The 17,574-nt window shown below is 46.1% G+C and overlaps 1 protein-coding gene across 2 annotated transcripts in view; it reads right to left on the bottom strand.

Annotated features, from left to right (window-relative positions):
* Kif3c (kinesin family member 3C) overlaps positions 1 to 17,574 on the bottom strand; it is a 43,007-nt gene that overhangs the window by 6,584 nt on the left and 18,849 nt on the right. For both annotated transcript variants that reach the window (XM_004627440.2, XM_023711003.1), the window contains 4 exons: positions 11,586 to 11,687; positions 10,851 to 10,973; positions 9,445 to 9,563; positions 8,740 to 8,856 (listed from right to left, as the gene is read on the bottom strand). In XM_004627440.2, the coding sequence (XP_004627497.1) occupies positions 8,740 to 8,856; positions 9,445 to 9,563; positions 10,851 to 10,973; positions 11,586 to 11,687 (461 nt within the window). The remainder of the gene's footprint in view (positions 1 to 8,739; positions 8,857 to 9,444; positions 9,564 to 10,850; positions 10,974 to 11,585; positions 11,688 to 17,574) is intronic.

Below are 17,574 nucleotides of genomic sequence, written 5' to 3'. Positions count from 1 at the left end.
CACAAACAGTGGTGCTAGCACATTTCTGTACCAGTGTCACCGTGTTCACATCCAACATTCTCCTGAAGCCCATGGCCAGCCGTGCATTTGCTGCACTGTGGGGTAGGTACATTTACAACCATACTGGATACTGCTAACCTGCTTTCCAAGTGGTTGCACCTCCGAAAGTTTCCAATGCGCTACGTCCTGCACAACTCACAATATTTTTACTTCTGGCAATTTGATGAGTATAATGCAAACAAATAAGAAAAGAAGAAAGCAAATAAAGTTATTTCCATTTTGGAAAATGAGAGCACAAGGTTTGGAGTGAGATAGACCTGGGTTTGCCTGCTGGCTCTACCTCCTGAGTTCTGTCACCTTCCAAAGTGACTTCCTGTCTTTGGGCCCCTGAAATGTCACCCTACCATTCAAAATTGCTGATATTAAACAACACAAGCCTTTAGTTAGGAACATGGAGAGGGCTCAATATAAGGCAGCTGTGGTCATTATTAATTCTCAGTTCCGCTTGTCAACGTCAAGTAGGGACACAGGCAGAATGAACTGAGCAATGAACAACAAAGTCAGAAGAGTAGAACCAGGCAGAGGCTTTCCAGTGAGGGAGCGGAAGCCACGCAGGAGCCCAGGGAACAGTGCCAGGGAGACGTCACCTTCTCATGGATCTGCTTCAAGCATGGAAGTGGGCTGAACCCAACTGTGGGGTCCTCACTGACCCTCTTGACAGATGAAAACCAGGGGAGATAAGACGACTCTCCATGTCCCATTTTGCAGCTGTGCAGTTGGGAGTAGAGGACATAGGTGGCTGGGGAGGTGATGAGAGGTGGCCCAAGGAAGTGTGACCCACACAGCCCTGGGCCTACTTTTGGGATGGACTGAGAGAAGCAGGCAGGCAGAGGCCTGGCTTTGCCTCAGGGTCCCCCGAACCAGCTACTCTCATGGTGTCTTCCGTAATAAAAACTCATCTCCCAGCTCCATTTCAGGGGTCAACACCACCCCCAGACCAGCTCCTTCTGCTCATTTTTCCTGTGCTGAAAATGGACATCCAATGCAGGCGCTGCACAGGCGCCCAGCAGAGCAAGTCAGACCTCTGTGAGCCCCGCTTCCCTGGCCTTGCTGCTGCCCTGTCCATGGGCTCAACTGCGCCCTCATTCACATCCTATGAGAGCCCCACCCTAGCCCTCACTCTAACCAAGTGACCACCAACGTGGTTACCTCACCTGACCCTAACCCTAACCCTTGGTACCTTCTCCCTGGTTCATCTGTGAACAGTCTTGGAACTTCACACAGGGTTAAAAATGTTTTTACTGAGGCCAGCATTGCCTCTGTGTCAAAAGCCAGTTTAATCTTCTTCCCTTCAACAGAGAGCAAAGAATGTTCTCTATATAAGTGCAGCGCTGATTGTGCCACTGGAACTTCTAGAATGTTCTTCTTAGTGTTTACTTTTTTCTTTTAGAATGTGTTCTCTCTCTCTCTCTCTCTCTCTCTCTCTCTCTCTCTCTCTCTCTCGACAAGGTCTCATTATGAAGTTCAGGCTGGTCTTGAGCTCACTTTGTAGCCCAGGCTAGTCTCAAACTTGAAATGATCTTTCTGCCTCAGCCTCCTGAGTGCTGGGATTATGTGCAGGCTCCACCATGCCCAGCTAGAATGGTCTCTTTTTAAACCAGTTTGCAAGCTGAGAGTGGTGGTGCATGCCTGTAATCCCAGCACTCTGGAGGCTGAGACAGGAGGATCGTAGTGAGTTCCAGACCAGCGTGGGACACAAAGTGCGCTTAAGGTCAGCCTGAGCTGCACAGTGAGAACCTGTCTCAAAAAGACAAAAATTCAATTAAAGTTTAAAAAATTAAGGGGCTAGGGCGATGGCTTAGTGGGCGATGGCTTAGTGGCACAGCACCTGCCTGGAAAATGTAAGGTCCTGAGTTCAATTTCTGGAAACAAAACAACCCAACAAATTAAAACAAACAAATAACAACAACAACAAAAGAGTTTAAACTAGAGGCAGTCTGAATTTTTAAAACAAGAACAAACTGATTTCTGGCAAGCGCAGTGTCCTAAGTTCAATTCCTGGACTAAAAAGGAAAAAGAAAGAAGAAGAAGAAGAAAAAGAAACAGTCTCAAACTTGCAATTCTGCCTCAGCTTCCCAGCATGTGCACCATCACAACTGGTGGTAATGCCTATCAAGAGAAACTAAAAAACAAAAAAATGACACGTGTTGCAAGAAAGGTTTTTTTTTAAAGGCAAATTTAATATAAAATTGTTTGTGATTGTGTAAACCACCTTATCTGCGATTATTTTATTATCCACAGATGGTTGCAGACAGTGGAGAGAAAGGAGGAAGGGACAGACTTCCGAAGTAAGTCACTGGGGACCCAATTGGGAGTTGCTGATAATCCCTCCAGTGGGAGGGTCACACGGGTGGGGCAGATGCTTGCAAAACATGTTTGTAGCTCTAAGGGGCAGCATGGCCTTAGATAATTAATGTCAAACAATGCCTTTCCCTTGACTTGCAGTCACCTTAAGTGTGGGTTTCCCCTAGGGTACCATGGAACAATGCCCTGATTAGTTAAATATGTTCTGGAAAGAGCTCTGCTGTTTGTTTATGAGCTCCCTGATTTGGTTATGTTGCAAATGGTGGAAGCCAGTAGGCAGGGCCAGGAAGCTATATTACAGCCCAGAGCCCAGGGCTTCTAGACCTGAGGGAAGCCTCTTCCAAGCATGGTCCAGCTGGGAACAGGCAACCCTGGAGACCCCAGCCAGCAGCTCCCCCCAGTGGCCACACCTGAGTCAGGGGCACAAGTGGGACTCCCATTAGGATCGTCTCTATTTGATATCAACCCCACTTGCTTAAAAAATGTAATTGAAAAAAATTATGTCATATACACATTCTTAGCTCCATTTTTACTTATATTTAATTTTTTTTTCTTCTTGAACCCTCAGCCCCTCACGTATGCCTAAGCAGGCACTTTAGTCAACCGAGCTAGCTGGCTGGCCTTTTGCTCTTTTTTGAGACAAGGTCTTATTACGCAGCCCAGGTTGGACCTGAGCAAGCTTGCAGTCATCTTGTCTCAGTCTCCTCAGTGGTAGGTGTGCGCCACCACAACCAGCTTGTCTTTTCTTTAAGCTTTGGAGGAAATATTAAAGATTGCAGATTAGAATCACTAGAAATAGCAAACTAGACAGTGACCTTGGAAATAAAAGAAGAGTCAGGTATGGTGGCACATGCTTGTGACCCTAGCATTTGGGAGGACAAGGTGGGAGGATTGCTGCATGCTGGAGACCAGCCTGAGCTACACAGTAAGCTCAAGGCCAGCCTGAGCTGCACAGTGAGACCCTTTCTTACAAAGACAAAACAAAAACAAAAAAAACCAAAAAACAAAAAAAGAAGAAAAAATGCCCATGATTGTGTGTGTGTGTGTGTGTGTGTGTGTGTGTGTGTGTATGGTACTGGGATTGAATTCTAGGGGTGCTCTACTTCTGAGTTACACTCCCAGCCCTTTTTATTTTGAAACAGTGTCTTGCTAAGTTGCCCAGGATAGTTTGAACTTGAGATCCTCCTGCCTCAGCCTTCCTCAGTTCTGGGAATACAGGAATGCACCACTGTAGCCCAGCTTGGCAAGTGGCTTTTTTTTTTTTTTTTAATAAAGGTACAGGGTCTCGCTATGCAGCTCTGACTCCTAGTGATCCTCCTGTCTCAGCCTCCCCAGCACTGGGATTACAGATATGTGCCACCATGCCTGGTTTCAAGGCTAGCATGATGCCCAGGTTCCGGGGCCAGCGTGGCATGCAGTGCCGGGGATCAAACCCACGACCTTGCGCTTGGCAACTGTTTTTGAAGTAAGTTATTTCTTGGAATTGTTTTTTAATGCAACTGGTAATAATTATTCATATATTTTGTATGTATGCATAGTATAGTAGTGTGTCAATTGCCCTTTTATCTTTACTCAGATTTTGAATATATTCTATACAAAATATATACTCTGTATTCCAAGTAGGTGCATATATATTCTATGTAAGACAGCATGGTTATGTTATGAATATACTTAACCATATTCCAAAAAAATCTCTAATTATATTTATTATATCTTTGAAGTCTCTGTATAAAAGTTTTGAGGCATATAGTCCAGTTGGGGTTCATCAAGAAGACTTGTCAGCACAAAGCGGCAAATGACCCAAAATGAAGGATGTGTGCGCTGGAACTAATTCTTCCCAGAGGATCCTGGGGGGACTGGGAACACTACAGGGGAAACTAGGACTTGAGGCTTCTGAGGAATGGGCAGTGGGAGGTTTTCCAACAGCAAAGAACACTCTGTTCTTTCTTCAAATGACTGTGCTCAAAAAAAAAAAAAAAAAAAAAAAAAAAAAAAAGCAAATAAAAAAATAAAAAATGACTGTGCTCCAGAAAGATGATGGGAACTGGATGTGGTGGCATATATCTATAGTCCCAGCACTTGGGAGGCTGAGGCAGGAGGATCATTGTGAGTTGGAGGTCAGCCTGGGCTACACAGTGAGATCTGTCTCAACCCCCTCCAAGAAAACATCATAAAAGTTATTAATGATATTTACTCTAAAAACTAAAATGTGATGGTTTATTTTTTAAATTTATTATTATTTTTTAATGTTTTTGAGACAGGGTCTCACTATGCAGTTCAGGCTGGTTTTCAACTCACTTTGTAGCCCAGGCTGATCTTGAGCTCACAGCAATCTTCCTGCCTCCCAAGTGCGAGGATTACAGGCATGCACCTCCAAGCCCAGCTAAAACATGCTGGTTTAAGAGAACTATTTTAATTTTTAAAATCTGTGAATGGCTTTTCAGCATATGCAAACCATCTTATTTTTGGAAAAGAGAAAAATCTGTCTATGCATAGAAAAAAAAGGAAAGTTCATATTCAATGTTAGCAGATTTCTCTCAATGACAGAAACCTCCTCTTCCCCCCCCCCTTTTTTTTTCCTTTTTTAGTGTTGGGGATTGAACCAAGGGCTTTGCACAGGCTAGGGGAGGGCTACCCACTGAGATACATCCCCAGCCCTTTTTATTTTGGAACATAGTCTTTCTAAACTGTTCAGGCTGGCATCAAATTGGTAATCATCCTGCTTTAGCCCTCAGCGTATCTGGGATTACAGGTATTCACCATCATTCCTGGCTCTGAGTTCTTTTTTTTTTTCTTTTTAAATTTTAAAGAGAAAAAAGGTAAACAAATTGTTAATACATTGTGTATTTTTATCTTTAAATTAGTTACACAGAGTATAAGATAATGGTATTTTGGGGCCAGGGAGATAGCTCAGTAGAATAACTGCTCGCCTGGCAAGTGCAAGGGCCTGAGTTCAAGGGCCTAATTTCAAGGGCCCGATTCTGCCAAAAAAAGTAAAACTTTCTTCTCAATGAACTAAGAGAAGTTCCCTTTTTTGTTTTCTACATTGTCTCATCCCAGTTTCTTTTTCTTTTTCAAGTTTCAACCTTGTCCCAGCACTTTTGTGTTATCTGCCTTGGGCATAAGACCCAGACTAAAGGCTTTTTTCTCTCTCTCCATGCATTTAGTACAGGGTCTATAAGGTCCTACTATGTAGATTGGACTTGTAGTGATTCTCCTGTTTTCAGGCTCCCAAGCACTGGGATTACTGGTGTGCCACCATGTCCAGTCTCAATCTTCATCTCAGCACGCCCTGGGGGCGGGGCCTGCGTGGCAGGTCAGGGAATGGAGCCCCTAGCACTGCACCGTGTTTGCCTAAGCAGGTGCTTTAACCTGCTGAGCTATCTGGCTGGCCCTTTGGGAATTTTTTTTTTTACTAAAGGCTTTTAAAATAACTAGTTTTTCTTTTTTTTTTTTTTCAGAACCGGGGATTGAACTCGGGCCCTTGTGCTTGCCAGGGAAGTGCTTATTCTACTGAGCCATCTCCCCGGCCCCCAACTAGTTGTTTCTTTTTACAATATCTAGTTTTGGGTTTTTTCTTTTTCTTTCTTTCTTTCTCTCTCTTTCTTTCTTTCTTTCTTTCTTTCTTTCTTTCTTTCTTTCTTTCTTTTTTTTTTTTGGCAGAACTGGGGATTGAACTCAGGCCCTTGCGCTTGCCAGGGAAGCGCTTATTCCACTGAGCCATCTCCCTGGCCCCTTTGGTTTTTTTCTAGTGTTGCTTTTCTTTGTGGTACTATACACTGAATCAAAGGCCTTTGCACTGAGTTACATCACCAGCTTTTTAATGTTTTTAGGGGCTGGGGACATAGTTTGATGTCTTAAGTGCCTGCCTGGCAAGCTCAAGGTCCTGAGTTCGACCCCTGGTAATAAAAAAAAAAAAAAAAAGTTTTTATATTTTAAGTTAGTAAGATTGCCCGGGCTGAGCTCAAACCTGTGAATCTCTTGCCTCAGCCTCTCAGAGTGTTGGGATTACAGGTGTGTATCACCATGCCTGATTTTATTCTTTCGGGTCATGTGTGGTGAGGCATGCCTCTAATCCCTGCACTCCGGAGGCCAGCCTGATACATAGTGAAACCCTATTTCAAAAAGAGAGAGAGAGAAGAGGCAGAAAACAGGAGGATCACTACAAGTCCGAGCTGCATAGTGAGACCCTGCACAAAAAAGAAAGAGAGAGAAATAAGTGTTATTCTTTTTAATGTTTACCTAAATTTTCCATGACAGTCATGTACAGGAACTCACTTAGCATGTACCAGGCCTCAATACCCAAAATAGCAGCAGGTAAATACATTTTCCATAACAAATACATATTACATTTGCAATTCAACTAAGTTACTTAGAAAGAAAAGTACTTTTGAAAAGCAGAAATAAAGAAGAAGAAAAAAAAGAAAAGCAGAAATAAAGCATAGAAGTTCATAATCATTAAATAAAAAGGTTACTAGGCTTCAGGACACGCACCCACAAAGCTTTAGTCTGGGTCTTGTGCCTGAGGCAGGTAAGGCAAAAGTGCTGGGACAAGGTTAGGAGCAATGAATGAACTCCTCTGACAACTCACATCAAAATCCTGCTTCAGTTACGGGCTAGAAGAGGCCAAAGGCAGGACAGTTAAGTGCAATGAATGAATGGCCTCAGCTGGGGCATGCATGTGTGAGCAACATGCCACAAGGGGCATTATTGGGAAACTGGAAAAACTGACTGTTACCTAGGTAACACTCTGAACATGAAATCAATCATTGTGAAATATACGCAAAGGCGCTACAACTTCATCTCAGCTGAGATGTGGCAAGGTGTTGGAAATCTGGGGCAGCGATGGGCAGGAGTATTGCCAGTTCCAGGCCAACCTGTGCTGCACAGTACCCTGACTCAAAAAACAAAAACATTTGGTGTGGTATGTATGAGAATTCTTTGAACTAATTTTATAGTTCTTATATTTCAAAATAAAAAATTGTCAAGGTTTTTTTTATCCTAGCTATAGTTTAGCACATTGATGAAACTACATTGGCCTGGCAAGTGCAAGGGCCTGAGTTCAATCCCTGGTTCTGCCAAAAAAAAAAAAGGAAAGAAAAAGAAACTACATTCATTGTACAGCAATTCTGCTGGCTGTGGTGGTGCATGCCTGAAATCCCAGCAGTAGTTAGGAGGCTGAGGCAGGAGATAGTAAGTCCAGTCTAGACTACAGAGTTCAAGGACAGCCTAGGCTACAGAGCAAAGACCTGTTTGGAAACACACACACACACACACACACACACACACGCACGCACGCACACGCACATGCACGCGCGTGCGCATGCGAAGCCACACACACCTGTTATCCCAGTACTCTGGGAGGCTGAGGAAGGAGCAATGCAAGTTTAAACCCAGCCTGGACAATTTAGCAACACCCTATATCGAAGGAAAAAGTAAAGGACTGCAGATGTAGCTTAGTGCAAAGGCCCCAGGTTCAATCCCTAGTATGAGAAAAAGAAAAAAAGTTGGACTGTAAACCCAAACTGACATTACTGAAAAGTCCTCAAGTTGTGAACTTATGATGTAAGTGAAAGGATTGGACTTTTAGAAATCAAAAATTAAAGAGACACCTGCTGCCCCAGTGAGAAGCTAAGACCTCTTGCTGGCTTCCCAGCCAAGCTCTGGGAAGACTCTGGTCCTACTTCAACAGTACTCCTCCTGGGACAGAACCAAGATGCTCAGGGTGGTGCTGTCCTTTCACTGCCGTCTACCCACTTAAGCATCACTCCCCCACCCCCCAGCACACAGCCTTGTTCTTTACGGTCACCAGCAGAGGGTGCTGCAACTCAGCCAATGGACACAGCAGCACCCAGGGGCTAGGAGGTGGACTAGGTGGAAATGCTGAATCACCCAGCGGAGTCTGTAATGATCAGACCACGTCTCTATCATGTTTCTGTATCTTCCCCTGGACTGAGAGCTCTGACTGTGCCTGATTCATCTTTGTCTGCAGTCTCACAGGGTGCCTGACACGAAGCCACCCTTGGCTAATAGGAGCTGCAGTTGCTATTCCTGGCACTCAACAAATGAGTATTCAGCAAGAGTGGCCAGATGTCAGGCTCACTGGGATTGTCAAGCGGCTGTGATGCCCCCTCATCCTCTTACAGGTCACTTTTGCATTTCAAGCTGTTTTTCTTTCCTTTAGAGCACCTTTCCTTTATGAGATCCATGCAAATTAGGTCCTGAAAAATCCATCCATCATCTGCATCCTTTCTACCCCATCCCTTCTCCATCCAAAGCATCTACCTCGACACAGACAGCGTCTCAAGACAGCCATCCACCCAGCTCCAGAGCGGCTTCTGAGGCCCCCCGACCCAGGTCAAGGCAGAAACTCACACTCCAGCTGGTACCAGTGGCTGGAATCGCCACTGTTCCTCCTCGTAGTCCAGGAAGAGCCGGTTCATAATCTTGTTCTTCTCCTCAGGGGGAATGAAGTTCTCAATGATTAGATACCTGGATGAGATGGGGATAGAGGGAGTGAGAAGCCCTGTGGTGTAGGAAAAGGCTGAAGGATTAGAAGCGGCCCAGAAAGTTGGGGGAAGGGAGCCCTATAGAAAAGCGGGAGCTTGAAAACTACTGGCTTTTGGGCTTTTTTTTAAAAAATGTATTTAATACAAGGTCTACAGGGTCTCACTATGTAGATTGGACTCATAGTGATTCTCCTGTTTTCAGCCTCCCAAGCGCCGGGATTATAGGTTCACACTACCACACCAGGCTCAATTGCCATCTTAGCGCCCCCGGGGGTGAGGCTGGCAAGGTGCTCTGCCTAAGCAGGCACTTTAGTCTGCTGAGCTATCTGGCTGGCCTTTGGGCTACTTTTGATTGACACCCAACATGCATTTGGGAGAGGGGGCGTCATCAAAGTAAGGAAGTAGAAACTCCAGGGCCGGGTCTGCCCTTCCTCCTCAGAGCCACTTGAGTCCTAAGACTCATGGATCATGGGTGGGCACAAAGTAAGGTCAGGCCTTCAGGAAGGGGAGGAGTCCATTGGGAGACCCTGAGGCTGCGGGGACCCAGGCCTGGAGGAGGAGATAGCCCTACTTGAGCTTGAGTTCGCGGGTCTGCTCGTTCTGTGCTTCCTCCAGGTCCTGCCGCACGCGGATGTACTCATCATGTTGGTCCTGGATCTCCGCCTTCACCGCCTGCAGCTTGGCATAGAGCTGGGAGGGGACAGGTGCATCTCAGAGGCTGCTCAGACTGGGGCCTGCACTGAGGCTCCAGTCACCTGGCTTGGGCCCCGGGGGCTGCAGGCTCAGGTCCACAGGCTCAACCTAGGGTCGGTCTGGGAGTCACAGTTTGCTTTCCGGTGCCCACCCTACCAATGGATCAGAGAGCTATGCAAAGGGCTGCTTTGTCCCCTACACTGAGGCCTGCTCTCTTTCAGCAGCTATTAACATTAGATGCCCAAAATACGAGGGAGCTTTTGGTCCAACACCCTATTTTTATATTTATTTATTTAAAATAGGGTTTCATTATGTAGTTCAAACTGGCCTTGAGTTCACTATGTACCTCAAACTCAAGGCAATCCTCCTGCCTCAGCCTCCAGAGTGCTTTGCCATACCCACAACGTGCTATTTTTATAAGTTGAGGAAGCTGAGGCATAGGCCAGCTTGTAAATTCACAAAACTAATCCACAGAAGAGCCAGAGCTAGGGCTCCAATCTCACTTGAAGTCCCAGGCTGGGGTTGGAGGACTATTGAGTGGGGAGGTGACCTATTACACTCTTGCCTGGGTTCTCAAAAAACAGGGGTGTGGAGAGAGGTACTGGCCTGCTTGGTCCACCTCTAAGCCACTGAACAGCATTCCTGGTGACTGCCATGGTGGCTGGGCCACAGCTTGGCCAGTCCTAGGGCTGCCACATCAGCAACCCTGGGGAGTCCCAGGCTCCTCCCTATCAAAGCTAGAACTTCGCTGCTTCCTGTTTTAGACCTCTCTTATGGACAAGTCTTTCCCCTGCCATGGTCTGCAGGTACTGGTGACCAGAAATTCTTGTTCCTTGACACAGTGTAGAGGGCCTTGTTTTCCTTTCCTGGACTCTCCCAGGCTTGAGTCTTTCTCAGACCCTTTTTTGGGTCCAGCTATCAGGGCCAGGGATGTAGCTCAGATGCCCAGTGTCTGCCTGGCAAGCACAAGGTCCTGAGTTTGATTCCTGGTACAAAAACGAAACAAAACTGTGTCTCATTGGTGACACTGTAAGCAGGGAAGGAGTTACTCAGGACCATTATGCTGGCGACTCTCAAGAACAGAAGCAACAGCTTATTGCCTGAGAACCCTGCAGCCCAAGAGAAAAGGCTCAGTTCTGCCCAACACCACTCTCCTGCCTTTCTCACTCCTCCCTCTGCCAGCCCTGGAAATACAGCTTGACAGTATTTCTACTCTGTCCATGCTTAGTAGGGAAGGGTCTCAAAGCACAGACTTCTGGGGGCCCACCCTGCTGCGGCTCTCACCTTCTTGAGTTTCTTGGTTTTGACCTCCACCTCCTGTTGCAGGGATGTGTAGGTGCCACGAAGCTCCATGGTCTCCTCGTCACGGAGCATCATCTCCTGCTGCATTTCCCGCTCGCGACGTTTCTAGGCCAAAGTGGGTCAAGAGGGCCTGGTGAAAGGATACCTGGGGACTGGCTCCCTCTGCCTGTCTTGGGACCTGGCTTCACTGTGGCCCTGGGTGCCAGGAGACGGATCCTAAGTAGAGTAGTGACACGAAACCCTCTGCTCTGTTCTCACGGCCAGGTCTGTGCCAGGCACTGTGCCCGGAGGAGAGCCCAGGCTTGGACCTGGCAGACTCCAGGGGAGTCATCCACACTCATGGATGCCCATCACACTGCTTTCTACGCTGCTCATCTACCCTACACAGCGCTACAGTTGACCAGGAATCAACAAATCATGTTTCTTGACTTAGGAACTAGTCATACAGTTGCAATGAACTCAAGTCCTTGGGGACGGCCCAGGAGTTAGTACCCAGGACCTTGTGGGGCTAACACCATGGAGAGCCACCATCTCCTCCCACCCACAGTAGCCATGCTTCTGCTGGTGGAAGGACCCTGGGCTGGTACATGGAGGGAGCCCAGAGTGCCTTGCCACATTAGTTCCCAGGACCCCAAGTCCATGATGGGTGAGTAACCACCCAGAGACAGCACCTCCCAACCCTGTGGCCCAACAGGACCTGAACCCAGGCAGCCCTACCTGCTCAGCAATCTCCTGCCTCTTCAGTTCCAACATCTTCTGCTGCTCATTGGTGTGATCCATAATGTTCCTGCCTCCAATGAGCAGCTTGCTCTCCATGGCCTGGGAACACAGAGGGGTGCAGAGCGTTTGCTGAGGGCTGTAGCACCCCCAGCTTGAGGTGTTGTTCCTCTGTTCTGGGGTCCTTCTAGGAGGGGATAGAAGATGTGTCCCAGATAGGGCCTCACAGAATGGCCCTTGAGGAGAGCAGTCTTCCCCTCCAGCCTCTTCACCTGCAGGCAGCACAAGGCTCCCATTGTCAACAGGACCATTCAGGAGCCAGGAGAGGGCACCCCTCTGGGAATACAGGGCACCTGATCTGTTTGCTTTGGATACAGAGAAAAGGCTTGCTTCCCAGGCTTGCTTGAGGATGGGTGGCAATCTAATCCCGGGGACCAGGACCCCTTGGGGCTCAGTAGGGGAGGTCAAAGACAGCCACCAGGCAGCCTGGCCTTTGCACTCAGCGGCTCCTGACTCAGAAAACAGCTCTCCATTTGGGCAGTAAGAAGGGAGCTAACCTTTGGTCCACAAGGAAAGCAAGAGAAAAGCCAAAAGGAGAAAATGTGCAGCAAGAAGTGGTGACAGGAAGCCAAAAGGCAGCCAGGACTTTGGAGGTTGCTTAAAAAGCATGGGCTCCCCGATGGGGCAGGAGGCCAAAGGTGTTATGCCTCTGGCTTCCCGCATCTGTAGTATGGGAACGCTGCAGCCTTCCTTGTAGCATGACTGGAAAACATTTCCCAGAGTGCTCTTAGGTGCTACATGAAGCCCTGAACAGCCTTGACCTTTATCCTACCCTGAGCACAGGACAATCTCTCTCCCCATTTAACCAACTGAAGACATTGAGAACAATTAGATCAAGTCCATGCAGCCAGAGGGTAACAAAGAGGTGAGGTTTTTTCCTTTATTTATTTTATTTTTTATTTTTGCAGAACTGGGGATTGAACACAGGCCCTTGTGCTTGCCAGGCAAGTGCTTATTCTACTAAGCCATCTCCACAGCCCCCAAAGAGGTGAGATTTGCACCCAGCCCCACATTCATTTTGAGAGGCCTCTGCTCTGTGACAGCACTTGGCAGACACTCAGAAGATGGTTTTGGAATTGGAAGTTGCAATGATAATGGATTTTTGCAATTTTTTTTCTTCTCTGTACTGGGGATTGAACCTAGCAGAATCACATTGAGTTATAGCTCTGTAGTCTTCTTTTTGAGACAGGAACTCACAATTTAAGTAGCCTAGCCTGGGCTCATACTTAGAATTCTCCTGCCTTAGCTTCCCAACTTGGATTTGTGTCAATTATGACTTCATAAAATGGACTGTCACTGTTGCCAGTAAATTGGTTGGCACCCCAGGAAGCCACTGGTCCTCTGACTTCATCACAGGCCTCCTTCCTACAAGGCCAACATCACCTTGAGCCACAGGAAGCAGCTGGCTCTCCCCACTGGAATTCTTCCCAGTGGGACCAGCTGACCTACCAAGGTCTCCCAAAGCAGAGCGTGTTGTTGGAAGAAGGGGAGCAGGTAGCCTCTTGTGACAGCCACATCACTGGGGACAGAAGAGAGGAGTTAAGTGCTGCCAGCAGGTGTTCCGCAAAGTCAGAGGACAGTTAGAGAGGCAGGAGCGCCATGCCAGCCCTGGGTAGCCTCAGAGGCCTTGGAGAGGAGGGGTCTCCAGAATGACTGGCTCTGCTCACTGGTGCACCGGTGCTACCTACAGCCCGTTATGACCTCTCCATCATCCTCACCACCGGGTTACATGTTTTGTTTTTCTGGTACTAAGAATTGAACTTAGGACCTTGTGCTTGGCAGGCAGGCACTTGTGCCACTGAATTATATCCCCAGCACCAGGTTAGATATATAACTCATTTTTTTTTTCTTTTAGGGGTACTGAGGTTTGAATCCAGGCCTCATGCATGCTACGCAAGTATTCCACCACTGAGCTACAGCCCTAGCCCTTTTTATTTTATTTTTTGAGATAAGATTTTGTTAAGGTGCCCAGGCTGTCCTGGAACTTGTGATCCTCCTGCCTCAGCCTCCCACAGCTGGGATTGCAGGTTTGCCCCACCATGCCCAGTTCTGACCTAATCAACCTGCTGCTTTCTTGCTCAAAGTTGGCATTTGGAGGACTTTGAAACTAAATGCCTCTTAAGCTCTGACATCTTTGGCAGTTTACTACATTTGGCCAGCCACTAATCCCATCAGGCAAGTTTCTTAGTGTGGCCCCTACCACTCCCTCCTTTCTTTTGGATACCTGCAGACTTCACTGAAACCTTATCTTGCCTGGGCCACTGCTATGGTTTGCCTACTGCCTCAGTGTCATTCTCTACCTGTCTGTCTTCCACATGGCACCCAGAGGACCCCTGAAAAATGCAAGCTTGAATCATGGCTCCTCTGCTCTAAACAGTTCTCCATCCTGCAGATGGAAACTCCAGGTCTGCAGCAGCCCCAGGGCACAGGTGCTGGCCTAGCACCACCCTCCGGCCCATCAATCTCCTGACTACTCACTGCCTACAAGTGTTCTGTACCCAGCTCCCTCTGTGCCATGGCTCATCACAATGCCCTTCCTCCTGCTCTACATCCACCTGGAAAATGGCAGCTTATCCTGCAAGACTAGCCTGGAGCACCTTGGGAAAATTTCCCTGCTTCCCCTCAAATCTGTTCTTTCTAATCTCAATAATTGGTACATATTCCTGCTATTTTCTTTTTTCCCATAACAGAATCAGTATTTGTCTATACCTTGCCTCTCTTGTGTGTCCTTCAAGGCAGGTATCATGTTTCACTCATGTAGGGACCCTGGGGCCCATGACAAGGGCTCAGTAAGTGGGTGATGAGCTTAAAGGCATCTTGGGTAGTCTCAGAGCGATTCCAGGTCTTCTTCTGAGGTTCTTTTGACTAGAACAAGCCCAGGTCTTTATTTGATCTTCTTCTTTGATGGGGTACCCCCACCCATCACAGGAGGGCAGGAGGGACTCTGCAGAGGAAGCCACCTTCTGCTGAGGAGAAGGAGAACTGATGGTTCTAACTATCAGGAAACAGCATCTTCAGTGCCCGGGCTTCCAAACCTGGGATGCAACTGTGCATTTCAGCCCTGAGTCCTTGCATTTTCCTCAGCATTTTATTTGATGCTAGCAATCATTTTTCTTTGTTACCTAATAAACACACCAGCTCTCACACTCTGGTAATCACCTAGGAAAAATTTCAAACCATCCAGACCTAGAGAATCAGAAACTGTGCTATATCTCTATTACCATGTTTGTTCAAGTGCAGGATAAAGTATGAGAAGATTTCTTTCATGGGGCACTACCAACACCATCATTACTTTACCCTCTTTGAGACGGGGCTTCACTCTGTAGTCCAGGTAGGCTGGGACTCACTACGGTATCCCAGGCTGGTTTTGACCACATGATCCACCAGCCCTGGCACCTTAAGTGTTGGGATTACAGGTGTGTGCCACCATACCCAGCACTATTTTTTAAGACATTTTATTAGCACACAGTCACACACAACCATTTTCATATGGTCTGTGGCTAGGTTTTTGCTTGTTTGTTAGGATTTTGTTTTGATTTTTTTGAGACAGAGGGTCTCACTATGTGGCCCATGCTGGTCTCAAACGTATAACCATCCTGCCTCAGACTCTTGAGTTCTGGGCTTATAGGCATGTAGCATAGCACTCAGCTACACCATTATTTGCAATGATTGCTCAAATAGGGTAGCAATCCAGCCAAGGTTACATCATGCTATTAAACTTGAGTGGAGCATCCAGATCCAGACCTGCCTGGCTTCATAGCCCAACGCTTTCCTATTGCAGTCACTGAGCTGAGCTACTTTAGGAAGCAGGACCAGATAAAGGAAAATGGACATGTTTCCAGCAGGAGAAAGTCATGTCTGACTAATCAGAGAGTTCCTCCAAACTGGGACAAAATAGGTTACTATAGTGCACAGGGGCCAGAAGTTGAGACATTAAAATGCTCCTGGCAAGCCTGTACCTCAGAGATTACTGGAAATTACTGGAAGGGGGCAAGGAGTTGCAGAAAACGGAAGTGGATAGGGAAAGGAACAGAATTATTTCAGGTATTTCTCCAGATGGAAAAGATTCACAATCTTAGATGACAGGACTGATCTCTGTTGAAAATGTCCAACTTCACATACGCCCCAAATCCTTCCAGATGACAAAGAACATGAAACTCTCCAGGCTATGTGAGCTTATGAGCTCGGACAAGGAGGAGGGGGAAAGCAGGTGAGCTTCAATTACCTTTGTTTATTTTGGGGTGAAATGATCTTAATTCCCAGATATGAATCAATGGAACGGAATAGAGGACGTAGAAACAATCCTGGGCACATGCCACTATCTGATCTTTGACAATGTTCTGCATCCTTGGCCATTGGAGAAATGGAAATTAAAACAACACTGAAATTCCATCTTACTCTAGAAAGAATGGCTATCATCAAGAAATCAACCAGTAACAAATGCTGGCAAGGCTTCTGGGGAAAATAAACCTTTCTACATTGTTGGAATGAATGTAAACTAGTACGTCACTATGGAAATCAGGTATGAGGGTTTCTCAAAAATTTAAAACTAGAAATTTCATTTGATTCAGCTATCCCCCGTCTAGGTCTCTTCCCTAAAGAGTTAAAGACATCATAATTCACAATAGGAATCCTTGGAAGTGGCCTAGATGTTCATCAACAGATGAATGGATAAAGAAAATATACTCTGCCATAAAAGAGAATAAACAAGTGATCTGTAGAAAGATGGATGCACCAGGGAGGCACCTTGAGACCATAATGTTAAGTGAAATAAATCAGACATCAGCTTCAATATTGCATGATTTCAATTCTATGAGAGACCCAAAGTATAAATAAAGAGCACAGTAAAAGGTATATGATAAGAAACAGGGAGGCAGATTTTTTGCAAATGAGAAGGGAATCAAGAGACGGAGGTGGGGAGGGAGCAGAAGAGAAGGGGATGAGAAAAGAATTGAGATGTGTCGGGCACATGTACCAACTCTCCTCAAGGAACGTAGTCATTTTGTTTTGCAAACATGTACTCATAAAATGTAAAAACTGAGCAAAATTTTTTTTCCAATCATCCTTACTCTACATATTCAATGACAGCTGAGGATAATCAATTATGAGCCAGAGAAAAAGGGGAAAAGGGAGGGGAAATGTGACTATTGATCCACCAGACTGGCTTAATATGCTGCTGCAGCTAAAAAACCCAATAGCATCTGGCCACCATTATAAAGGCTTTTTGGATACAAAACAAAAACGTTGTACCCTTGCACAGATCCATGACGCAGCTGAGTCTGGAGTACTACATCCAGCTCTCTTGCTGTGTCTCCTGAGATGCAAAGCAGAAAGGGGATCCAGTAGGGCTGCTAGGACCCTCCCAGGCTATTAAAAAATGCTTTGAAAAATAGGGCTCTTCACAGTCTGCAAAGACAAAGGAAGGTTAAGACAATAGGCTGGACACAATACTATTGCAAAAGTGGAGAGAAGGAGAGAGCCAGACTTTTCTTATCGATCCTAGTGCACAAAATAAGAGCTTATTCCTTGAATTTTGAAAACAGTGAATAAATAAAAAAATAAAACAATAAAAAAAAGAAAACAGCGACTTTCAGAATAAATGAAAGGAAGTTTACTGCTTACAGAAGGCAATTAAAATATGAAATCTACTATCTCAGGCATTAGTACCGCTTTAAGTATTTTATAGTTTATTGAGATTCTAGAGATACATTTTTAGGCATTTATGTTATTTGTTTTCCTCTCCTTTCAGCACAGAATTGCACAAATATCAAAATAACCACAGAAACTTCAACTATTTCCTAACATAATTATTCACCTTCTTTTGTTTTCCCTGTTTTTCTTCCCTAGATTCTTCCATGTGGATGTGGAAGAATTTTTCACCTGGATAGACATGCTAAAAATATAAGTGACTGCCAGGCATGGTGTCACA

Source organism: Octodon degus, unplaced genomic scaffold (genome assembly GCF_000260255.1).
Source record: "Octodon degus isolate 3935 unplaced genomic scaffold, OctDeg1.0 scaffold00019, whole genome shotgun sequence".
Lineage (NCBI taxonomy): Eukaryota > Metazoa > Chordata > Mammalia > Rodentia > Octodontidae > Octodon > Octodon degus.
The sequence above is the reverse complement of the archived record's forward strand: the minus strand, read 5'-3'. Positions and strand labels throughout refer to the sequence as shown.